The 26,988-nt window shown below is 41.3% G+C and overlaps 1 protein-coding gene across 2 annotated transcripts; it reads right to left on the bottom strand.

Annotated features, from left to right (window-relative positions):
- Positions 1 to 6,075: 6,075 nt before the first annotated feature.
- LOC100136197 (14-3-3E2 protein) lies at positions 6,076 to 26,414 on the bottom strand. 2 transcript variants are annotated; one of them, XM_021617175.2, is made up of 7 exons: positions 26,184 to 26,414; positions 12,733 to 12,932; positions 12,371 to 12,477; positions 11,626 to 11,832; positions 10,158 to 10,294; positions 9,734 to 9,785; positions 6,076 to 7,253 (listed from the first exon to the last, which is right to left on the bottom strand). In XM_021617175.2, exons 1-6 carry the CDS (start codon positions 26,245 to 26,247, stop codon positions 9,778 to 9,780), a joined length of 723 nt encoding a protein of 240 aa, XP_021472850.1. In that variant the 5' UTR covers positions 26,248 to 26,414; the 3' UTR covers positions 6,076 to 7,253; positions 9,734 to 9,777.
- Positions 26,415 to 26,988: the final 574 nt, after the last annotated feature.

The following is a 26,988-nucleotide window of genomic DNA, read 5'->3' as shown; positions in this document are numbered from 1 at the left end:
GGGGAAATGCTCACTAACACGGATGTGCACAAAATTTGAGCGAAATAAGCTTTTTGTGCATATGGGAAATTTCTGGGATCTTTTATTTCAGCTCATGAAACATGGAACCAACACTTTACATGTTGGGTTTATATTTTTGTTCAGTATAAATTGAGAATGTATGGTATATTGGTGATTAAACCAATGTACTCATATTTCACAGTATACTTATTTTGAATCAATGGTTGTGTGGTGAAAGATGTCTACAAACAAAATGAACGCACAATGAAAGGGTTTGAACGCAAGACTGGCTGTGTTACAAGTCTTACCAGTTTGGAGTTTTGTACTAAAAAGAGTGAAAAAATACAAAAAAAACACCAGATACTTGTGAAAATAAAATAAAAAGGTATGAAGGTGTAGTATAATTTCAGCCAGTAGTTTTGATAGTAGAGTTACCAAGCCAAACAGGTTACCCGAAATGTGTGTACAGTTGTGAACATCATCCATTTTGTATGAGATGGTATGTCCTAAAAAAAAAGTAATAAATATGCAAGTCGTACGATGATACAAACTCCAATTTGTACAATGTTACAAGTTTGTAAGTGCTTAAGATTCCATTCAATCGCTTTTTAACAAATCTGAGTCCCTACGTTTTGTGTCATTGGAGTTAATGCCTTAAAAATCACTCATTTCAAATATATACTAGGATCTTGAACCTTCCCTCCATTGGCAAACTTATCAGGGAAGGGGTCTATATTAAAGGAAATCATTAGCTGATGACACACTTTTAGTATCTCAAATTTAAGGATTCCATTGATAAAATGTCAAAGTGTCAATGGTGTTACTTCATTTAAATGAAGGGAAATTACATTCATGGCAAAATTATTAATTGCTTTAGTAAATTATTTTAAAGGGTTAATGACCTTAGATTTGAGCATGTGTGGCCTCCATTTAAGAAAATCCTAAATTACAAAACAATGTGTCATCGGATTTCAATCACTGGTGATACTACTCCTGCTGGTGGTGTAAAGGACTTCAAGCTGCTTGCTTAGCGAGTAATCCTTCCTCCTGATTCAGCTTATACCAAGGCTCAAACGTAGTACCTCTGGCATGTTACCCAGTCGTGCCACAGAAAACTAGCTATTCAGCAGCGCAAGTGGAGACACTTCAAGCAGAGTGAATTTTACAGATCCCCATCTGGTACAGTGGCTCAAGTGCCGTAAGCGTGATGTGAGCAAGTTATCTCCACTCCAAACTTCCATGGGTAACAGTGAGCTAAAAATATAAGTGGCCCTTGAAAACGATTTGGGCCAGTATCCATTCTGGGGTGGCGTAGAAGGGACAGGTTTGATAGAGAATGGGTGTGTCTTGCTCTACTCTTAACACACAGGTATCTGATGTGCAGTGAGTCACCAACCCTGACAGGGCAGCTAGTAACATATTTAGCAGGGTGGCTGATGAGTAGAGGATAACATCACAAATTAATGCTAGCCGCGAATAACCTCATGAGCGCAGACGGTCAGGTTGACAAATCAGTGGCTGTGTGTGTTTCGGGCTCACACACATAGGCAAGCAGACAGAGCGAGAGACTGACAGACCCACATTCAGACAGACACACCCCTCCAGGCCTCATCACCAAGTGATATGAACCTCATCCAGCTCCCCCACCAGGAGCAGACGACACATTTGTATGGGCCCCTTATCAGCTGATGCAATATTGCACCGAAATGGCCACCGTGTGGAATTGCAACAGCAGCATCCAGCAGGCCATATTAGCCATTTCCCAAAATATCTAATCCGCCCATAGCTCCCCCCACCTCCAAATGTTTGTCTGTGCCTGGGTTCAGTGATGTGTGCCTGATGCAGACAGATACTAATGCTCCCAGGGCAGAGTGGCCACACCATTCTTGCCCTGCTGTACACCTGCAGTGTGACAGTGGGGCTGACAGCTCTATTATCTGATAAAGTTAGAATGCACACATGCGCAAGCACCAACACACAGTGTGCTACAGGAGGGTTGGATAGATTGTTTCATTAAAGCAGAGAGCAGAAATAAGAGAGGACAACAATGGAGGAAAGCTGTAGTGTCTCCCGATAGATGGCGAAGGGCTTCTAGGACTGATCATCCCACTGCTAGAACTACCCGTTATGACCGACAGTTGAGGCAGAATTCAATCCCACGCCAGCAACACTTCATACCGGTAGCGGACAAAATTAGTCTTGGTTGGGCAAAAGAAGAGCTGTTGCTTCAGGTCTCAGGGATGGTGACATAACTTCACGATGGCTGCTAGCTCACATCTGCAAGACAGGACTGATCAACACTGGCCCTTGATCTTTTAATCCATAATTGACAATCCTCAATTAAGATGTTTGGAGTCAAACGGGCTCTTACTAGTTTGATGTGTGAGATGGCAATGACTGGTGAGCTACTGAAACCAGTAAGCAGGGGACTCATGGACTGCAATGGGGGGGAAGAAAAAAAACTATCTAGACTAGGGGGAAATGGCACTAGAATGTGTGTGCATGTTTTATGAGGAAAGAAGTGGTAAATATAACAGGTTAGAGACTGCCCACTTACTGAACTTCAGGACAAGACAGTAAAACTTTTTTAAACCTTTCCTCACAGATTGAGATTGGTCAGGAAAAGTGAGCCCAAAACTGACCCAAGAAGAGTATCTAGGGGCAACTTCTCCCTAATCCCCTTGTCATCCGTACATGTTGGTTTCTTCCTCAGGTAGTGAGTCATGTCTGCACATCACTGCAAAGGAGCCTAATAAAACCATGACCCACTTTGAGCAGACATTACCACCCCCCTAAAGAGAGAGACACACTGTGTACACAACGAAACACTGTCAAGACACTGGTACACATGCAACCAGACACGCGCACACCTTGTCCATCCTGTGACACACACTACTGAAGATGTGCTTAGATTCATGACTCTCATCAGCCAGCAATGAGTCGTGCATGGCTATGTCACGGTGTTAGCGCTCATCTCTGGGGCCGTGGGGAGAATTACACGGAGCAACACGATTAGTGGGCTGGAGGAACTAGCCAATGAGGTAGACACCCAAATTCAGACCCCCTTCTCTCATGTGAGGGGAATTAACGTGCAAAATCTGAGTTAAATTGGAGAGTAGCCTCCGAGCTCTCTGTGCAGAAGACGTTCATTGGTTTAGGTGCGTTCAGAAATAGAAAATATGGTTCTTTACGACTACTAAGGGTTGTTATTTGGTGCATTATAGGTATAGCCTTCTCCATACATATTCAAAGTAAGGCTAATTAAAATCAGGTTAAAAGATAGATTTGAATATGTCAGCTGGGCCCTAGTTAATACATAATTGCGTCAATGAGCACCAGAGTTAAAGAAAAACAGAAATCTCATAGGAGAGGGAAACAAACAAATCAGCAGCCACACAACACAATGGGTTGGTTCAACATTGCAGCTGATGTGATGCATTATGGGTTAATTGTGATTGACGGACTGATCGACAGAGAAGGAGTAGTAAAAAAAAAAAAAAAAAAGAGAAAAAAAAGGGAGAAAAAAAAAAAGAGGTCATTTGTAGACCAGTTAGTTGGCATTTGCAATGTTGAACAAGCACAACGCTTAAAAGCCTCAGGTATTACAATAACGGGACCGATTTTAGAAAAAGGAAACTCCCTATGAAAACCTGGGTCATGTTCATTAGGCACCAAACGGAATGAAACCGGGAAATACGACTTGGACCCGTCCGTCCAATAACGGCATGTTTAAATTTTATTTTGCAAAACGTTTTGGTACAGTGTGCCCTAATGAAGATGAACCTGGTGAGAAGTGAATCAGTCTGTTTTAGCACCCACATAGTCAACCACTTCCATATGTGCTGAACAGAAACAAAAACAGCTGTTTATAAAATATATTTCCTCCAACATAAGTTCTCCATTTCACAACTGCATGTTTATCAGTCAAGAAAACAACTCCGATGTAGCCAATAACAGATTGATGGGTCTATTCCTCATCATACTGTATAGTCGTGGCCAAAAGTTTTGAGAATGACAAATATTAATTTTCAAAGTTTGCTGCTTCAGTGTCTTTAGACATTTTTGTCAGATGTTATGAAATACTGAAGTATAATTACAAGCATTTCAGAAGTGTCAAAGGCTTTTATTGACAATGACCTGAAGTTGATGCAAATAGAAAATATTTGCAGTGTTGACCCTTCTTTTTCAAGACCTCTGCAATCCACCCTGGCATGCTGTCAATTAACTTCTGGGCCACATCCTGACTGATGGCAGCCCATTATTGCATTATCAAAGCTTGGAATTGGTCAGAATTTGTGGGTTTGTGTTCGTCCACCAGCCTCTTGAGGATTGACCACAAGTTCTCAACAGGATTAAGGTCTGGGGAGTTTCCTGGTCATAGACCCAAAATATCTATGTTTTGTTCCCCAAGCCACTTAGTCATCACATTTGCCTTATGCCATCATGCTGGAAAAAGCATTGTTAGTCACCAAACTGTTCCTGGATGGCTGGGAGAAGTTGCTCTCGGAGGATGTGTTGTGAGGCAAAATTGTGAGTGAGCCCACTCCCTTGGCTGAGAAGCAACCCCACACATGAATGGTCTCAGGATGCTTTACTGTTGGCATGACACAGGACTGATGGTAGCGCTCACCTCGTCTTCTCCAGACAAGCTTTTTTCCAGATGCCCCAAACAATCGGAAAGGGGATTCATCAGAGAAAATGACTTTACCCCAGTTCTCAGCAGTCACCTGTACCTTTTGCAGAATATCAGTCTGTCCCTGATGTTTTTCCTGGAGATAAGTGGCTTCTTTTCTTTGCTGCTTTTCTTGACAAGGCCATCCTCCAAATGTCTTCACCTCAATGTGCGTGCAGATGCACTCACACCTGCCTGCTGTCATTCCTGAGCAAGGTCTGTACTGGTGGTGCCCCGATCCCGCAGCTGAATCAACTTTAGGAGACGGTCCTGGCGCTTGCTGAACTTTCTTGGGCGCCCTGAAGCCTTCTTCACAATAATTGAATCACTATCCTTGAAGTTCTTGATGATCCAATAAATGGTTGATTTAGGTGCAATCTTGCTGGCAGCAATATCCTTACCTGTGAAACCCTTTTTGTGCAAAGCAATGACGACGGCATGTGTTTCTTTGCAGGTAACCATGGCTGACAGAGGAAGAACAATGATTCCAAGCACCACCCTCCTTTTGAAGCTTCCAGTCTGTTATTCCAACTCAATCAGCATGACAGAGTGATATCCAGCCTTGTCAACACTCACACCTGTGTTAACGAGAGAATCACTGACATGATGTCAGCTGGTCCTTTTGTGGCAGGGCTGAAATGCAGTGGAATGGTTTGGGGGGGGGGGCAAAGAGGGACATTGCAATTAATCTGATCACGCTTCATAACATTCTGGAGTATATGCAAATTGCCATCATGCAAACTGAGGCAGCAGACTGAAAATTAATATTTGTGTCATTCTCAAAACTTTTGGCCACGACTGTAGTTTCAAACGGGAATATAATTCAATAGTAGGACTGCGCTGCCCTCTAATGGCTATGTAATGATCAAGGAATATAAATAATTGCGAAGGCCACCTGTACAAATAAGTTTGACCAGGAGGGTGAAAAATTTAAGAATAGACAGAATGCATTTTGTAGAGCCTTTATCTATGATTTTATGTCATAGCTAATAGGAAATCATGTCCACTCTAGTAATTACATTTCTAGTTGCAACATTCTGAACATTTCACCTTATTGCATAGTGAATACACCTATGACCCCAAGTACAAGTAATCCGTGGGGCTGAAAACAAAATACTGTATTAGACGGCTTCCAAAAATGTGTGTAATCTTCTGTTGCTTTTCCCTCTTTTCTTGATCCAACCTACGCACTCCAATGGAAAATGATCCCCATAATCAAAACAGTTTATGCTCTGTTACTGTCAGAGGGTAAGACACGTATTTCCTGATCAGTTCACTGAATGAGCACCTTACCCTTAGATGACAGTAACAACAGAAGGTAAACTGTCAAAGGTAAAAACTTATCGGTCTCTGGCTAAAGATAGTACAGCGAATTTGAATCGAAAAATGACACCACAGGTGCATTTTAATGTAAGTTTCTTTTTTTTATTTGAAGTTTAAATGTTAATTTCCATGCTGTGTTTCAGTAAGAAGACAGACGGGGCGTGTGGGTCCAGTCAGAATATCCAGTAGTACAAATCAGATTCAAGCTACACATACTGAACAGAAGAGAGAAAATAAGGGGGCAGGACAGAGGGAGAAAGAGAACATTCTGGAACAGAGGGGCAATACAAGATAACATAAGCAGGTTTCTTTTTTTACGGTGCCAATGCAAACCTGCTTTACCTCACATAAGAGAGATGGAGAAACTTCACGCTCCTTGTTTTTGTTTTTTTACACTGCTACAAGCCATCGTCTCTATACGTCAGCAACCAGTACAAAAGCAGCGCTACAGACTGCACAACAATGCGTGGTCCCTACCTCGGACCTGAGTGGTGATCGCAAAGAAAGAGATGCTCGGGGGAAGATCTGCTATCGTCATTGATAAGAGTCTGGCAATGAGAGAGGAGAAACACAAAGGGCACTTCGTTCCTTCTAAAAAGCTTTATGTCCCTTTTAAAAACAGTCAAAAGCCGCCACCATCCCTAATTTGCGACCAAAGGCTTAGACGACTAAAGTAGCACGAAGACATCAATCAGTTCTAGAAAAAGAGTTACAGCAAACGTTTGTGTTTTAAAAATAAAGTCAGCGAGTGCGTGAACGTTGACGACCGCAGGCAAGCACACTTGGCAACTGATGACACAGCAAAAATGAAAACAAAAAAAGTGACGATAAATGACGTGACCCTTACATGGCCAGGCTTGCAACAGGGGTTATTTTTATATATATATATTTATATATATATATATATATATTTATATATTAACACCCAGGAACAGCTCGAAGCTTCAGCTTTTAGATTTTCTCTTGTGTTTAAATGCAGAAGTTATTATTTCCAATGAAATGGGCGATTTTTATCTTAATTTTTTTATAAAATGAAAACCAGAAGAACTGACAGACAGATAAAGAGTGATAGTGAACAAGAAAAGGGGTAAAAGAGCGAGTTGGCATCGGCGTAAAAGCCGAATTTGGGAGCTCTCACTGACACCATAGTTGGAACTGGGACTAGCAGGCGGAGGGGAGGGGTGTCTCGTATTGGCCGTGAAGTCTCACTGGGTCTCATCCTCCACATCTTGCAGCACTTCTTTATTCTGTTCTTCACCTGAAGAGAGAGAGGCACATTTATTCCATTTAATTGTATATTTTGAATCTTCATCATTCAAAGCCAGTGTCATTTTCACCACAAACATAAAATGGACAAAAGAAAGTCCAGAGCCCACCCACTGTTACCATGGCAACAGGAAGGTGAGGTTTACAGTGATATGGTCTTCAGGGGAGGAGTGATTAGTAAAGATAGGTGGTGATGGGTGAGTGAGATGGGCTGAGGAAGGGAAAAGGGGATCGATACCAAGTCAGTTATACAACTGAATGAGTCTTCTGCATTTAATCCAACCCCTCTGAATCAGAGAGGTGCGGGGGGCTGCCATAATCAACTTCCATGTCTTCGGCACCCGGGGAACTGCCTTGCTCAGGGGCAGGACGACAGATTTTTACCTTGTCAGCTCGGGGATTCGATCCAGCACCCTTTCAGTTACTGGCCCAACACTCCAAGACCACCAGAGTCAAAGACTCCAAGATTAAGGTACCCTAGGTCTAGATCTATGATCTGCTTTCCCTCCCCCAATAACCTTAAAGGGATAGTGCTTCGTTCCACTTACCCAAACATAACATTTTGTCTCTGTGTGCAATGTGAAGGAAGTTAGCTGTAGTTTCAAAAACCAATGCTAGAGCCATGAGCGTTACAATTATAAAATTGCCGTTTGGTGGTCAGTCTATGCCAGCAAAATGTGTGATATGAATGCCTTCGGGATCAATGGCAGAGATAACACACTACAAAGGCGTTGGAAAACCCACCCACGAGTCATGTTGCACAAAAAGGTACCTTAAAAACACATTGGTGGTTGGCAGGAGAATGTGCATAGTGGCATCAGAAAGTGTTCATGCCCCATGACTTATTTTGTTGTGTTACAGCCTGAATTTTAAATGTAATACATTAAGATTGTGTCACTGAACTACACACAATAACCCATGTCAGTGGAATTTGTTTGTAGAAATTACAACTTCAAAGTGGAAATGTATTGAGTCAATAAGTTTTCAACCCCTTTGTAATAGCAAGCCTAAATAAGTTCAGGAGTAAATGTGCTTAAGAAATCACATAATAATTTAAATTGACTCATTCGTGTTCAATAATAGTGGTTAACATGATTTTTGATTGACTACCCCATCTCTGTATCCCACATACACAATTATCTGTTAGGTCCCTCAACCAACTAGTGAATTTCAAGCACAGATTCATCCACCAAGAATCCTTCCTAACTCAGTTGCAGGAGAGGAAGGAAACCGCTTAGGGATTTCACGAGGCCAATTGTGATTTTAAAACAATTCGAGTTTAATGGCTGTGATGGGAGATAACGGAAGATGGATAAACATTGTAGTTACTCCACAATACTAACAAATTACTAAAAAGAAGGAACCCTGTACAGAATAAAAAAATCCAAAACATGCATCCTGTTTGGAATAGGGCACTAAAGTAATACTGCAAATGAAGTGGCAAATAATTTACCTTTTTGTCCTGAATACAAAGCATTATGTTTGAGGCAAATCCAACTGAACACGTCACTGAGTACCACTCTCCATATTTTCAAGCATGGCAGTAGCTGCAACATGTTATGGGTACGCTTGTCATCGGTAAGGACTAGTGAGTTCAGGATAAAAATAAATGGAATATAGCCTTAAGCACATGCAAATTCTTAGAGGAAAACCTGGTTCAGTCTGCCTTCCAACAGATACTAGGAGACAAATGCACCTTTCAGCAAGACAATAACCTAAATAACCTCCTGAGTGGCCTAGTTACAGTTTTTACTTAAATATATATTTAATCCATTTTGAATTCAGGCTGTAACTAAATGTGGAATAAGTCACAGGGTATGAATACATTCTAAAGGCACTAGTGCTAGTGTGCAAAACCAGTATCAACAAATATCTATTCTTCACACTGCAAAATGTCAAACGCCTCAGTAAAGATTTGATAGCTAGCAAATGCCTTTCGGGCCACCTAGGCTGGTTGCTTAGGAAGGTTTCCATAGAGATGGCACAGCCATCTACTTGGTAAGAATTAAAGCAGCGAGTCTAACAAAGGTTCAGAATTTACGAAGATCAAAAATAGAAACTATAATAAGGTGCCAAATTAGTGCCTACGAGATGCTACATGCAGTTGGTGTGGACGACAGCACAGTGTTGATGTGCATCAACTGCATGTTTGCAGATTTACGAGTGACAAACAGGGTCCCAAGGATTCGGTGTGATTACTGAGTATGTCATGTTCAGCCATAATAATAAGTGGAATACCTAAACTCTAGCCCAAACCCAGACAGACAGTGTTGGTAAAAATTGCGTTGCAGTGAGTAAGACAGTGACACTAAAACACACAGCACTCAACTGTTTCGCGGTCCACAACATTTTACTAGTGTGAATTAATTAACCCGGCGCTGGAAGATGCAGAGAGAGAAAGTGTTAGTGAAGGGCAGCAAGTCTGATTGACAAAGCAAGAGGGATGCCCAAGACAGGAGAAAGATGACTTACAAAATACAGTTCTATCGAGGGAATGGAGTGGGGGGGGGTTGTCCTTAAGAATCTACACAGTGGAAGATGGAGACATGAGAGAGAGCCTTGAACATGAGTACATCTCAGACAGAGGGATAAAGACAGTAAAAGAGAAAAATGTGAAACGGAAAGATAAGAGAAAAATGGAAATAGAAAGAAAGAGAGCTGGAGAAAGATAGAGGGAGCGCTGCTGAGGTTAGAGAAAAACCACTGGGCTGAGGGGAGAAGATAAAGGGTGGGTGTGGTCAACTCTCCAACCCTGAGCACACAGCACCAGCCCAGCAGTGTGTGCTGTCAATAGGTGGAAAACATCCATCCTCCACGTGACCAGACGCTGGAGTGGGTTTAGTCCTTGAACTGTATTGTTCTACATATAATAGGTGAAGAAGCATGGAACGCTCACCGTCTCCCTGCATATCTGAAGTCCATAGTGTCAGGTTGTCGCGTAGCAACTGCATGATGAGTGTGGAGTCCTTGTAGCTCTCCTCGCTCAGCGTGTCCAGTTCTGCAATTGCATCGTCAAATGCCGCCTTCGCCAACCTGAGGGCAACAGAGTGGGCAGAGAGGGAGTGTCAAAGGTTGAATTTTACAGTGTGTCCGAGTCACATCAACAATTTGCTGAACATTAGTCAACATGTATGGAGCATACAATAACATGTCTTGATAAATAAAAATATATATATTATATTGTATTACTAGCCAGGACATCAGGTGACTTCCATGTACTGTATAGGAGAGACAATTGCATTCCCAGTCTGAAATATAGGCATGGGCGGCATACCGTATAAACCATATATCAGGGTATTTTGAAAAAGCCATGGGATGTTTTTTCAAAACTGTTGAAACTATTTCTTTGAACTTTTTCCATTTTTTTTTTTATATTTGTAGACACTTTTAAGTTAAGTTAATACCTGCAGGCAACTTGTACAATACGTTAGGACATAAAGCAGACTGCGGTTTTATGTCACTGTTCACTTTATAAAGCTTACCCTAGTTCCCCAGAACAGAAGGAGCCAGTCACGTGTTTTTTGTAAATAGCACGACGGGAGAAAGGAAGCTGGTGAGTCCATAACGTTATATATGTATCATATATGTGTCTGTGTGCGGCGCACGAGGTGATGCAATTCACTACTAAGTTCTGTACAGCTGACATTTTTCCCCCGGTGCTTCCAACTAGCATTTAATTGTCCTCCCATCTGCTCCGTGTACACATGCTGCCCTTCCTTCAAAGGATGCATCAATGTTTTTCATTTGCACAATCTCCTGTTCAAGTTAGCTTGTAAATGTCCACACTCACCAAAAATGACATTTGGTAGCTACTTGCTATGCTTGTATTTGATGTGGATTTGCTAGTCTTTGCAATTAATTGATGTTCGGTTTTGCTGTTTGTGCTAATTTTGTTTGCATTCTGGTAATAGAAGCCCAATGGCATTTTGTTGTATTTTAACACCCACGGGTACCTGGCACATTTTTATATCGTCATAACATCCTTCTCTCCAGTAATACAATAAATCCCAGGATGAGAGAAGGACGTTATGACGATATAAAATGTGGATACCGCCCAAGCCTAGTAGACATGATGCAGCACTAGATAAGGTCGTCTAAAAAACCTAATCAAATCAAAACTCAATCTGTTTCTTTGAAAATGTTAATAAAAGACGAACACCTGGTACTGCAGAAAAACACTCCGTAAGGCATAGCCAGAATTCTTAAAAAAAAGTGTTTTTATAAAATACTCGGGCCTCCTGCTTGTGCATTATTACACTCACAATCGCTTTCTATTTGAAACATCTTGTAATGGCGCGTAGATAAGGGAGATGGGAGAGTGAAAAGACGAGAGAAGAGTGGGGAGAGAAGATGAGGGGGCCCACCTGCATGCGCGGTCGGGGGAATTGAGGATTTCATAATAAAATACAGAGAAGTTGAGCGCCAGTCCCAGACGGATAGGGTGTGTCGGTGGGAGTTCGATCATGGCGATGTCGCTTGCAGCTTTGTACGCAACCAAGCTGTTCTCTGCCGCCTCCTTTCGGTCGTTGCCCGTGGCAAACTCTGCCAGGTACCTGTGGTAGTCTCCCTTCCTGAGGAAAAAGGGAGAACGAGACTTATTTCAACCTCACAAAACATTCAATCAATCCATGGTCTGCATATGTTAACATATGAATATTCTTAACAGACAAGCATGGCTTGTGGGTTGAGAAAACACTGCATAATTCTATGAATGAACCCCATGTACAAAAGAGTCTTACTGTCATGCAGCCCTTGAAACTGGTGTGGACACTTAAGCCTACTCCTTGACCAGGACTAGACTTGCTAGAGAGACTAGCCCTGCGTCCCAATATTCCACATTTACTCTGAAGTATGCACTCCCCTATTTGGATTTAAAAGGATTAGTGTAAGATCCCTTGCTTACACCAATTGTGTGCTTTTTAATTGATGTGGGGTAGCGCACAAGTGCACAGTTCAGGACAAAGGGTGAACCATTGAGAAGCAGATGTTTTCACACAGAGCGCGAGAGAGCAGAGAGACTTTTCTCATGTTACTAGAACAGTCAGGGCATAGATATTAGCTGATGTGCGCTAAATAGTTTTTCAAAAGCTGTCCCATCCGCAGACGTACATTTTGTAGTAGAAAACCTTCGATTCTCCAGTGTTTGCTGCTGGAATGAGGTGCTTGTCCAGTACATCCAGAATGTCATTACAGATTGATTTCAGCTCAGTCTCCACCTGCAGAGCACACAAAACACACAGCACCTGTTGGCAACAAACTCAAGGAGGACAAAAACAACAAACTCAACTTTAATGTCTATTTTTTTTTTAAACATAACCCTTGAACGACCTCTAAAAATTAAACACTTAAGGCCCCAAGATATAAACCTCTACTTTGAAAGGAGCCACACACCATCCTTAGCTAACCAACATCTCAACATCTAGCCGCCCTTATCAGGGTTCTCCTCTACTACCACCGTCCACGTGGCTCACCGTTTGCCTGTATTCCCGGATCATCTTCAGTTTGTCTTCGCCTCCTTTGTTCTCCTCCTTCTGTTCAAGGCTGCTGATTATCCTCCAGGACGCTCTTCTGGCTCCGATCACGTTCTTGTAAGCCACCGACAGCAGGTTCCGCTCCTCCACCGTCAGCTCCACGTCCATGCCCGCCACGTTCTTCATGGACTCCACCATTTCTGACAGAGAGAGAAAAGACTAAACCATCAAACACCCTGCCTTCAATAAGTTACGAACAATTTGTTCTGTTCTGGATTTTGTTTTTTTCTGGCAGCAATCACACAAGAACATAGAAAATCTGGAAATGTAGATTTTGGCTACGGGATAGATCAATTTATATTATGTATGAATGGAGGAAATGTTCAGAAAGCAGGAATTCCTGATTAATAAAGACAAATTACATCCCTGACTGAGAATACACCGCTGCTACTCTGTTGTTATCATCTATGCATAGTCACTTTAATAGCTCTTCCTACATGTACATAATAACCTCGACTAACCGGTACCCCTCTGTATATAGACTCGCTATTGTAATTTTACTGCTGCTCTTTAATTACTTGTTACTTTAATTCTTATTCATATTTTTTTTAAATGCATTGTTGGTTCAGGGCTCATAAGTAAGCATTTCACTAAGGTCGACACCAGTGGTATTCGGCGCATGTGATGAATATTATTATTTTATTTGTCATTGCCAATCTCTATGTTCAATATGCGATGGATTTACAGCGGAGTTGCTCATTGGTTGTTGGAAATAACATTAATATTTTCCATGAAAACATGCGGAGCCTCAGGAAATTGTTTTTGACTTCGTTATGAATTCAAATTTTAAACATTTAGCTAAACATTTTGTATTTTGAGGCCTAAAATCAAAACTAATACATTTGGAGGTTGGAGAAAATGATAATGAAAATAATGAAACTGTAATTGGAGGATAGCTGTGAGGGGGATTAAATCAAGTTCTCCTCAAGCTCAATTATAGAATGTTCATATTCAAATATCACTGAAAGGCGAGTCTCTTCAGCATATGACATGGAGTAGAATAGCTAAAGATTTGATGCTCGACTACCAGTGCCCGGGAAGAGCAGCGGTACTATGGTATCTCTACAGAGTAAAGACCACTTGACCCGTGACGTCGATGAGTGGGCTAGAGCCGTGCTCAGACAGTGACACCACTCTGGATTGACACAATTTAAAAAAAGGTAGGACAGGGAAATGAAACAAACAAGATTTCAGGATATACAGTGCTTTCAGAAAGTATTCATACCCATTGTTGCATTACAGCGTAAATAAATAAAAATGGGTTACATGCATTTTTTCTCACCCATCTACACACAGTACTCCATAATGACAGTGAAAATATGTTTTTAGAAATGTTTACCAATTTATTGAAAATAAAATACAGAAATCTAATTTATATAAGTATTCACATCTTTTAAAAACATTACTTTGTAGAAGCACCTTTGGCAGCAATTACAGCTGTGAGTCTCTGGGTAAATCCAAGAGCTTTCCACACCTACATTGTGCAACATTTGCCCATTTTTATTTTCAACATTCTTCAAGCTCTGTCAAATTGGTTGTTGATCGTTGCTAGACAACTATTTTCATGTCTTGCCATAGATTTTCAAGTAAGTCAAAACTAACTTGACCACTCAGAAACATTCATTGTCTTCTTGGTAAGCAACTCCAGTATAGATTTGTGTTTTAGGTTGTAGTCCTGCTTAAAGATGAATTAATCTCCCAGTCTGGTGGAACGCAGACCAGGTTTTCCTCTAGGATTTTGCCTGTGCTCCGTTTATTTTTTTATCCTGAAAAACTCCAGTCCTTAACCTCTGAGCACGGAACCCAGTAGCAGGCTGAAATTCCACAACATACGGTGATCACTACATAAATAGTAATTTTAAACATTCATGAAAATACAAGTGTATCACATGTATCGAAAGCCTAGAATCTTGCTAATCCAACTGCGTTGTCAGATTTAAAAAAGGATTTACTGTGAAAGAATCTGATTCGATTATCTGAGGATAGAGCCCCATAAAAACAACTATTTAACCAGCACAGGGGTAACAAAATTACAAACTGCAATAAAATAAATAGTTTACCTTTGACGATCTTCCTCTGTTTGCAATCCCAATGCTCATTGTTACACAATGAATGTTTTGTTTGATAAAATCAGTTTTTATAGCCTAACACAAAACATTTTGTGAACCGCTTGTGTTGTGAATTCCGTCTCATTCCATTTTCGACGACACATTCCAGGTAAATAACCCACACAGAACGTGACTTTTCCAGTCATGTTTGGTTTCACTGCAATCAACTGGTTTGTTTGTAACACAATCAAACCTGATGGGTCATTTCACGGGACGTAGACTGAAAAAAAAAAAAAAACGATTTGAAGACAACAAGTCATGACATCATTGTGCACCAATGATTTGCCCGCTGTTTCGTTGATTGACTGTATTTTAACCCAATTACCACTTATCATCTTGAAATCTAGCTGGGTAGATTGCCGTTTACCTCAGCTCATTGGCTATAGGTCATGTTTATGTGTTGCAAGACCAACCCATGTAGTAAGCTCCAGCGTAAAGAGAGTAATTCGCTATTGAAGTTTCATACCGGAAGGAGAAACACATATTACGCACTGCAGTGTTTGGTAAACGTGCAGATTCAGCTGTTTATATATCAAATCAGTATGGCGACTAAGTCAGGGAAAGCTAAATCTAAGTCTAGATATACAGATGTACACACAATTTTAGAATAAATTGATTGGGAAAGTGAGACAGATTGTTGTAGGACGATTCATTTAGCGATTGTGGAGGAATATTTTTTGAATGGGAGAGGACATCGTTTTGGACTGGTAAGTTCTTATAATGCTAAATGCCCTTGTTTGAAATTAATAATATAAAATATTATTGGTGATTTTTATTTTTGAAACAATATATAAACAAAAAATGTCATGAAATGTGAGATGCGTGTGTCTGCCGCCCCACCCCAACCCACATGAAATAGCTTATTTGAGGCTGTTGAGGGGAGGGCAGGCCCACAACAATGGCCAAAGTGAAATGGAGACAGTAGATACAGCTGGTCTGTCGTAATATAAAAGAGACCGTAGATCTAGCAGGTCATAATAATATATTCAACCTTGTTCGCTGTACTCATATATATATGTATATATATATATATATATATATATATATATATATATATATATATATATATATATATGTATATATGTATATTATATATATATATATATATGTATATATGTATATTATATATATATATATATATATATATATATATATATATATATATATATATATATATATATATATATATATATATATATATATATATATATATATCCCTGTTTATTATACCTGTTGATACAGGGCTCATATGTGAAACTATTCTAACTGAACATTTTCTTTCACAGTGACACCGACTCCGAATGGCAGCCCACAGGGCCAAGGTTTCCATCCCCCACTGAAGCTGGTTCATCCAGCTCCTGCCACAAGTGGTGTTCATCTGCCCAAATGTATTTCTGCAGGCATGGATGTGCCTCAGGGCCAAAAGGGCACAGCATGGAGGCGTCGCTGTGTTCTTTGCAAAATTAAGTCCCCCATCACCTGCGCCACATGCTTGGTGACCCTCTGCTTTACATCAGAAGTGGGTGGGGTTATATCCTTTCTGTTTGGCCATGTCCGGGGGTCTCATCAGATGGGACCACAGTGTCTCCTGACCTATCCTGTCTCAGCCGCCAGTATTTATGCTGCAGTAGTTTATGTGTCGGGGGGGCTAGGGTCAATTTGTTATATCTGGAGTACTTCTCCTGTCTTATCCGGTGTCCTGTGTGAATTTAAGTATGCTCTCTTCCTCTCTCTCGGAGGACCTGAACCCTAGGACCATGCGTCAGGACTACCTGGCATGATGACTCCTTGCTGTCCCCAGTCCACCTGGCCTTGCTGCTGTTCCAGTTTCAACTGTTCTGCTTGCGGCTATGGAACCCTAAACTGTTCATATTTACTATTGCGGTGCTGTCCTGTTGCATCCTCTACAACTACTGTGATTATTATTATCTGACCCTGATGGTCATCTATGAACGTTTGAAAAGCTTGGCCATGTTCTGTTATAATCTCCACCCGGCACAGCCAGAAGAGGACTGGCCACCCCTCATAGCCTGGTTCCGCTCTAGGTTTCTTCCTAGGTTTTGGCCTTTCTAGGGAGTTTTTCCTAGCCACCGTGCTTCTACACCTGCATTGCTTGCGGTTTGGGGTTTTAGGCTGGGTTTCTGTACAGCACTTTGAGATTAGCTGATGTACGAAGGGCTAAATAAATACATTTGATAGAGGACTGAGGGTCTTCCAAATATTGAAAGTGTGTAAATAATTACTCAGCTTATTTTGTAAATGTATATAATGTTCTCTTCATATTTTTTCCCCCATATTTTTTTCTCAATTTTTAGAATACCATTTTGGTATTTTGTATATAGTTATTTGTTTCAAAATGTATAACTTCACCAATTTGGCCACTTGGGTACATTTGGGCTACTTGTGTGGGACACCTGGGTGACTTCATGGTACATTTCATGTAGCACACAGTTATCATTCTCAAACTTTGCACAAGTACTGTTGCCCTCATATTTTTCACTGAAATTGTCCCCATCATCCTATCTGAATGTTTGTTTTATCTTGTTCATTTTAAAGAGACAAAAATTAAAAATAGTATGTTTTTTTTCATTGTTTTATCTAAACCAGATCTATTGTGTTATATTCTCCTTCATTCAATTCACATTTACACAAACTTCAGAGTTTTTTCTTTCAAATGGTACCAAGAATATGCATATCCTTGGTTCTGTGCCTGAGCTACAGGCTGTTAGATTTGGGTAAGTCTTCAGGCGGAAATTGAAAAAAGTAGGGGGGTAGCTCTAAGAGGTTTTAACGATTACAAGCACACCCAGGATGCAGCCATCACTATTTTTGAAAATATGGGGAGTGGTTCTCAGTAATATGTTGTATTTGCCCCAAATTAAAACACTTTGTATTCGGGGCAAAAATGTAATTCATTTATTTTTTTTGCAGTATTACTTTAGTGCCTTGTTGCAAACAAACAAACTGCACATTTTAGAATATTTGTATTATGTACAGGCTTCCTTTTCACTCTGTCAATTAGGTTAGTATTGAGGATGTTCTTGATTCATCATCAGTTCTCCCATCACAGACATTAAACTATGTAACCTTTTTAAAGTAACCATTGGCCTCGCGCTGAGCGATTTCCTTCCTCTCCGGCAAGGAGTTAGGAAGGACACCTGTATCTTTGTAGTGACTGGGTGTATTGATACACCATCCAAAGTGTAATTAATAACTTCACTATGCTCATTGGAAAACCTCCTTGGTCTGTGGTTGAATGCGTGGTTGAAATACACTGCTCAACTGAGGGACCTTACAGATAATTGTATGTGTGGGTTCAGAATCAAGTTAAATACTATTATTGCAAACAGAGTGAGTCCATGCAACTTGTGACTTGTTTTGAAAATGTTTTGAAAAGCATCACGTCTAACTAGTGCTCAGCAACTCTGCTGCCCTGACACTTGATGTGTCTATAAAAAGAAAAAAAACATTGTTAACTGTTCACCCCATTAATCAAGGAAAGAGGAATACTAGTCCATCTCTGGGGAGGGGGAGGGAGAGAACAGGCATGGCAGAGGAGTTACCACCACCATTACAACACCACATTGAAATTCGTTCAGGTCTGTTGAGTGCCCAGGACCACTGAAGCTGGGGGCAGTGTATAAGTGCACTTCGTCAAAGAGGCAGCGGCAAGGAGGGGAAGGATTAAAAAGTAAATGAGCAGTCTCTGCAAAGATACCCACTAAGAAGATAGCCCGTCTGAGCCATTTGCACAAACATTGGGGCTGGATGACTCGTCTGAGCTGGAGAGAGGGGTTACGTAAGAGAGTGGCGCACTGGTGCCTCGTCTCCTCCCGTCCTTCAGCCCTTATGTCCGGGGGGCTGCATAGGCACATACCACCAGCTCGTACACCCCCACCCCACCTAGCTCTCTGGTCTGGCTCGACCCCAGCTATACTAGCCGCCTTGCACATTCTTCTGTGCCAAAGGGGGAATGGCCTGTTCCACAGCAGGCCTGCGGGGGGGGGGTCCAGTCTGGCTCTGAGCCCCTACAGGGGATTGTCCCCTTTCAGGAGGCCTAACGACAGGAGGGGTGGGGGGTGTCGCCTCTCTCAACAGTGGCTAGAGCTGGTAGAGAACAGTATCCTGTTTCAGAGCAGAGCAAAAGAGACCAGACTGCTTGGCCCGTGTGTACCGCTGGTGAATCTTTGATAATAGAATCTAGAAAACTGAAATCAGGTGCTACTACAGCAACTAATGGTATGCCTTTGTATAGAGTAGCATTCAGACACCTTGACATCTACATTTTGTTACGTTACAGCCTTATTCTAAAATCGATTAAATAAATGTTTTTCCTCAATCGTGGGGAGAAAGGCCTTGGTCAGGATCAAAGGAGAGATGAACACAGCAAAGTACAGAGAGATCCATGATGAAAGCCTGCCCCAGAGAGCTCGGGACCTCAGACTGGAGCGAAGGTTCACCTTTCAACAGGACAACAACCCTAAGCACACAGCAGGAGTGGCTTCAAAGTCTCTGAAAGTCCTTGAGTGTCCCAACCATAGCCCGGAGTTAAACCCAATCGAACATCTCTGGACAGACCTGAAAATAGCTGTGCAGCGACGCTCCCCATCCAACCTGACAAGAGCTTGAGAAGATCTGCAGAGAAGAATGAGAGACCTCCCCAAATACAGGTGTGCCAAACTTGTAGCATCATACCCAAGAAGACTTGAGGCTGTAATCACTGCCAAAGGTGCTTCAACAAAGTACTGAGTAAAGGTTCTGAATACTTATGTAAATGTGATAGTTTACATTTTTGTATACATTTGCAAGCTTTGTGTGTAGATTGGGGGGGGGGGGGGGGGGACTATTTAATACATTTTATAATAAGGCTGTAACGTAACAAAACGTGGAAAAAGTAAAAGGGTCTGAATAAGAGGTCGGTCGATTAATCGAAATGGCCGATTTCAAGTTTTCATAATGGGAAATCTGTATTTTTGGACACCGATTTGGCAGTTTTTTTAATATATACTTTTTTTACACCTTTATTTAATATTTATTTAACTAGGCAAGTCAGTTAAGAACACATTCTTACTTTCAATGACGGCCTAGTAACGGTGGGTTAACTGCCTCGTTCAGGGGCAGAACGACGGATTTTCACCTCGTCAGCTCAGGGGATCCAAGCTTGCAACCTTACAGTTAACAAGTCCAACACTAGCTAGTTAGCGGGGTTCGCGCTAATAGCGTTTCAAACGTCACTCGCTCTGAGACTTGGAGTGGTTGTTCCCCTTGCTCTGCATGGGTAACGCTGCTTCGAGAGTAGCTGTTGTCATTGTGTTCCTGGTTCAAACCCAGGGAGGAGCGAGGAGAGGGACGGAAGCTATACTGTTACACTGGCAATACTAAAGTGCCTATAAGAACATCCAATAGTCAAAGTTTAATGAAATACAAATGGTATAGAGGGAAATAGTCCTATAATAACTACAACTTAAAACTTCTTACCTGGAAATATTGAAGACTCATGTTAAAAGGAACCACCTGCTTTCAAATGTTCTCATGTTCTGAGCAAGAAACTTAAACGTTAGCTTTCTTACATAGCACATATTGCACTTTTACTTTCTTCTCCAACACTTTGTTTTTGCATTATTTAAACCAAATTGAACATGTTTCATTAATTGAGGCTAAACTGATTTTATTGATGTATTATATTAAGTTAAAATAAGTTTTCATTCAGTTTTGTTGTAATTGTCATTTTTACATATAAATACTTTATTTTTTATAAATCAGCCGATTAATCGGTATGGGCTTTTTTGGTCGTCCAATAATCGGCATCGGTGTTGAAAAATCATAAATCAGTCGAGCTCTAGTCTGAATACTTTCTGAATGCACTGTATAACCCAACGACACTAGTCGGAGAGGAGCGTGAACTAACTGTTACTGCTTCTATGGTGAATGCAGAGTAAATATAATCTTTCTAGCTAAATAAAGTGGACAATGACAGAAGCTGTGCAATAATGCTATGTTTTTCTGTGAGTTGTACCTGTCAGGGACTGGTCCAAATTAAGGGGCCACAGTTCCGGTCTGGAAGCACGCTTGACTGCACCTACAGTATTGCTTCGGTACTGCAGTTTAACTGCATCACGGCCGAGAAAGGTCATTACCGTCGACGGCCCCATAGAGACGTCAAATTTTAAAATGCCTAACAAGACATTAGTCATCACCTTTGGGAGACAAAAACATACATTAACTTACTCAAATTGTCACCCAGGCCACTCACAGCCGAAGATATTAACATTTTATATTCATGCTCTGAGGTCATGACCCCAGCTCGCCAAGGGAAGTGCCGATTGGCTTGTTGAGCTCTCCACATACTCTGACAGAGTTCCTGGAGCATGTGTGCGACATACTGCTGTCTTTCCAGTGTGCACTGAGTGCTTGAGTGCAGGCGGAGTAATCTCAGTAAGGAAGATGGCAGCAACTCCGGAACTGCGTATGCGAATGTGATTACATTGAAAACAAGGGTTGGCCATATTTGAGGCGGTCTCGTTCTTATTATACCTCAGTGGTCCAAATTCACGTTTCGCCACCCCCATCTAACTAGCTGAGAGTACCTGACGCTGTTCATTGAGTGTTATTGCTAGCCAAATCCCTAGGACATCCCTACACTAAACCCTAACCATAACCAAACCCGAGCCTTAGCCAGTGATGTTAACCGTTAAATGGGTTAGCCGCCAAAAACACATTTGACCGGTCATGCTTATCGGTCTATAGGTAAATTAGCATACTTTAGTGAAATTAAATTGGTAGGTGTATTTTTGTTAGTCATGCATGTATCTTATCACACACGCACAGCATACAGAGCCTAGCTGACCATCACCTGTCAGACAGCACGAAAGTAGCTCTTCGCTGGAGTGAAAGTGCTTTTGTAAGCCCAGTCATTGCACAACAAACAACTAAATGTAATTGGGTGTTAAAGGAGCTATTTTAATTTCTCAACTCGTAATTAAAGCACGCCTCCCATTTGCCATTTGAGTGCGTAGGCTATAGTCAACGGTAGGCAGGCTATCAGCGCGTCACCTACCACTTTGCAATGTGAGCTTGAGGCAGTAATTGTCTGAAAGCTGAACCTTTTACTTTACTTCAAATAATGTGGCATGTCTTACCTTGCTTCAAAGTAGCCTTGCAAAAATCTATCCATAGAAACAGCGGCAATGATTTTTTTAAAGACTTCCTGATGCCATTAACTAGTATTTCTCTCCTGTTCTGTTGGTTTCATATCAACTTCTGTTGTCCAGAAGCAAAAAGGCACAACCCTAGTCATATTAGCAACCCACACTGGTTTCTGAGATTTTCATCATCGTCACATATGGAACATTAACCAGTTAATGAGGGTCAGTTACTTGGCAGCAAAATGTACAGATATGTGCATCCCTAACACTTACTGTAAGCATTTTAACTGAACAAAAATATAAATGCTGAAATAAAATATCCCAGAATGTTCCATAAGCACAAAAAGCTTCTCAAATGTTGTACATCCCTGTTAGTGAGCATTTCTCCTTTGCCAAGATAATCTGTGCGCCGGTCAGGTGCGTCATATCAAGAATCTGATTAAACAGCATAATCATTACACAAGTTTATTGCTGGGGACAATAAAGGCCACTAAAATGTGCAGTTTTGTCACCAGACAATTTCACAGAAGTCTCAAGTTGGGGCGGCAGGGTAGCCTAGTGGTTAGAGCGTTGGACTAGTAACCGCAAGGTTGCAAGTTCAAACCCCCGAGCTGACAAGGTGAACAGGCAGGTTCCTAGGCCGTCATTGAAAATAAGAATTTGCCTAGTTAAATAAAGGTTAAAAAATTAAATAATAATTGAGGGAGCGTGCAATTGGCATGCTGACAGCAGGAACGTCCATCAGAGCTGTTGCCAGAGAACTGAATGATAATTTCTCTACCATAAGCCACCTCCGTCATTTTAAAGAATTTGGCAATACGCCCAACCGGCTTCACAACTGCAGACCATGTGTATGGTGTCGTGTGGGCAAGCAGTTTGTGGATGTCAACCTTGTGAAGAGAGTGCCTGACAGTGGGGTTATTGTATGGGGAGGCATAAGCTACGGACAATGCATTTTATCAGTGGCAATTTGAATGCACAGATACCGTGACGAGATCCTAAGGCCCACTGTCGTGCTATTCATCCTCTACAATCACCTCATGTTTCAGCGTGAGAATGCACGGCCCCATGTCGCAAGGATCTGTATACAATTCCTGGAAGCTGACCATTTCCCAGTTCATCCATGGCCTGCATACTCACCAGACATGTCACCCATTGAGCATGTTTGGGATGCTCTGGATCGACATGCACAACATGTTCCAGTTCCCACCAATATCCAACATTCGCACAGCCATTGAAGAGGAGTGGGACAACATTCTACAATCAACAGCCTGATCAACTCATTGCAAAGGAGTTGTGCCACACTGCATAAGGAAAATGGTGGTCACAACAGATACTGTTTTTCTGATCAAAGCTCCTACCTTTTTTCGTTACGGTATCTGTGACCAACAGATGTATATCTGTATTCACAATCATGTGAAATCCATATGAATTTATTTCAATAGACTGATTGCCTTATATGAACTGAATGTAACTCAGGGCCATCCCAAGGATCCCGGACAGCAAGGACGATTCACTAAGGCAAAGCCTGCAGTGAGAGGCAGTGCTTTGCCAGTGACTACTACCAGTTACATCCGTACTATCAATAAAAACAGCTAAATACCAAATAAAACGTTGCAAAACTTCCGGGAAAGCTTGTGAAACAGACCAAGCCGGGGTTTTAGAAGTCAATGAGAGAAGGGGAAATTCTTCCTTTGTTCTTCATTTTCGCAAAGTCTAAAGCCACAACCTAGATTTGAGCCAATGTATTAACTAGCTGAACATGTTATTACTCCAATCTCATGAAAGTGACAACTGACATGTTTTCATTTTTGTCAAAAAAAAGTATATTTAAGGAGTGCCTCTGATTTGAAGGCCTGTACATGCAGTTTGGTGCGAGATGACCATTAGAAACACGTCATCGGGTCTACACGTGAGCTTAGCTAGTAAACTTCGCCATGACATCGCCTACAAGTGTGCTCTGGGATTTCTATTGGAGAAGCAGTTTTAGCCTATCTTCATACTGTACTGTCTTTGCCAATACCTTGAAAATGTGTCCTCTTGTTTTCCAGCTGGCTAGCATGAGGCTTCTGAGCCTAGGCAATATATTTGTTGGAATCAGTGCAGCTCGTCCTCCTTCCCCTAAAGTAACAGTTTTCCACATTTAAAAATATTTGTGGTGCTCCTAAATTGTCTGTGGTGCTTACATTCATGTTTTTTCCTCAAAATTAAGAAATCTTTAGGTGTGGTACCTTGACTGTTTATACTGATCTAAAACACAAATCTGCAATGCTTTAGGCGAGAAAGAAGCAGTTAAATGCCAGAGAAAGATGCGACTGATGCACATGGGAATAATCTCTGGTTTGTCTGACATTCAGAAACTGAGATATGATCTTCTAAAGTTGGAGTCAAAAATAGTAAGACTTGTGTGAATATTGCCATCAATTGAACTAATCACTTTCTGTAAAAGAGAATGTTCAATTAAATTGAGGGCTCATAAATCATAAAACATTTGGTAGCTGAATAACATTTGGGGAAATTGGGTCTAGACTATTTTTGTTATCCATTATTACTATTATATAGCCTACCTAAAATATGTAATGAGTCTTGCAAAACTATATAGAAATGAGCTTCAAAACACAGTCCCTCAAATTAAACAAAATTAAGCCCCTGCTGCATGACAGAGATCCATATTACAGCAAACTATAACTATCCCTAGATTTGACTACAGCATTAAAACAGTGTTGCTCTATTGTAGAAGTATTTAAACCCCACGAAGGGCCAATGAATGATTAGTACAACAGTTATTTGATGTGGACACCCTTGTAAGCCAGGAGCCAAGTAACTAACCCAAGCTTGCCATGTCAATGCCTGTAACATTGTAACCATATTTGTCTGTTAGCACGTGTTATCCAACTTGCACTACTAATAAAACATAATCGACAAATGAGACACAACAGCTAATTTGTCAAGGTACTGACTGGCTAGCTGAAACGTGTTGCACTGACTGGCTTGGGAAAATGTAATGAGCCACCATTAGCTAGCCCTGTAACAACCACACCCACTCGGCTTGCCAGGGACTGCGTTCTTTCCACAGTTAGCGCGAGCTACCTTATTAGCCTATCTAGCTAGCTATAACGTTATACAAAACTGACAGCTAATGTTAGCGTGTTGAGTTTAATGTTCGCTTGCTAGCTAACTTAGCTAGCTAACTACATGGCTCTGACGTTAGCTATCTAAATAGCGAAATGGCTCTGGTCGGTAGCTAATGTTAATTGGCTCTGGTTGATATACTGTAGCCAATCATGTCAAGGCAACAGTTAGCCAACTGGCGTCTAGAATAGAAAACTAATAACAAGATAGTTACCCAACGTGTACTCGCTACTGTAGATAGCTAACTACATGTGTTGCAGAAAACCCGAAACCCAACCCACAAAGCTGTCGTCGCAAATGCGTTTGACAGCCTGTGTGCGCACACACACACACACAATAGAAAGTTAGCTAGCGTCAAGACCAACTAACTAGCTAGATTAACCAAGCTGTAGTTTCTTATACTGTCACAATAACTATTTCATCATAAATCAGCCAATTATTTTAGCTAGCTAACAAATTAGCTTGCGGTAACTCATCACCATGGTAGCTAAAGTTGTACAGTAGCTAACGTCTCCTTTATGCATATTATAAAACAGTTAGCCGCCATTGTAACACAGCTAACGTTGCTAACAGGCTATAGTTTACTAGTTAGCAATATTAGCTACAATATAATAGCTAGTTAACGTTAGTTGTATATCCATTGAGGGCCAACAACGACGTCGGAACTTCGGCACCACCAGCAGAAATAACCAATGGGTTTCAAGAAAGTAACTAGTTATAGCGTATACTGAATGACACATGCTAACGCTGAATGCCCAAAAACACAGTCATACACGTGTTAAACATTATTTCTAACTAACATTATTCAGTCAAACAAAACCCCTTCTCTAAACGTTAAATGACTAGTTCGGAAACCCTCTTCTCCGCCATTTTGTCTCTACTACGATCTCTCACTAACCATCTTCAACCCACCTCGAAGCCCCCCGTTAGTAGAGTAGGGGGGGGGGGGGGACAAGCGAATGAGACTGAGGCATACTCCGCATTGACGGTATATCTCAGCCCTTACCATCGTATCTCTCAGCTTGTTCGGCGAGTTTGGCCTGGTATACTAAATGCTCTCGATCTGCCATGGTGTTCGGGGTCGGACTGTCGATGGAGAGCGGATCGAACTTGTGTATGTCTGTCTCAGTCGGCGGTTCTTAGTGGAGCAACTGCAGCGTCCCCACTCTCTAGCTACCGGTAGCAGCAGCACTGGTGTAAAGATGGCGTCGGAACTCCATCCGGGACACCAACGCAATCCATGACGCCACCGTGTCCCAATTTACATATCTTTATGACGTCTAACTGTAATCCAAAAATCTGTTGTAAGATAATGTGATACACATATTACTATTAAAAATATGTTGTTATTATATAATAATTTCAGCATGATATTAGTGTGTATAGTTCACACACCAGTCATTCACATTTTTGTATTCAGCTCTGGTTGACACCTTTGACCAGTGATGGGGAAACGAAGCTTCCTGATGCGTTGAGTCTTTCGAGCAAATTGTGTTGAAAATAGGTTCAATACATTGGCTTTGGTCAACAGTGTACACTAGTGCCACCTGCTGGTGAAAATAAATTAGAGCAGACAAATTATTATAGAAGATGTCCCACACGCTGTAGCGAGTGCACAGAATAGCCTTTTTGTCTTCTACCAAAACCAATAAGGTTTGACAAAATGAAGCTTGGGACTTCATTGATCACGTGTTTCTAATAAAGTGATATAGGCATAGGCACAATGCTTTGAAGTAAACAGCTTAGCGATTTTGAAGCATGACTTTTGACCAGACAGACAAAGAACTCCTTATCATTGCTGGAATCCATAA

Source organism: Oncorhynchus mykiss, chromosome 10 (genome assembly GCF_013265735.2).
Source record: "Oncorhynchus mykiss isolate Arlee chromosome 10, USDA_OmykA_1.1, whole genome shotgun sequence".
NCBI lineage: Eukaryota > Metazoa > Chordata > Actinopteri > Salmoniformes > Salmonidae > Oncorhynchus > Oncorhynchus mykiss.
The sequence above is the reverse complement of the archived record's forward strand: the minus strand, read 5'-3'. Positions and strand labels throughout refer to the sequence as shown.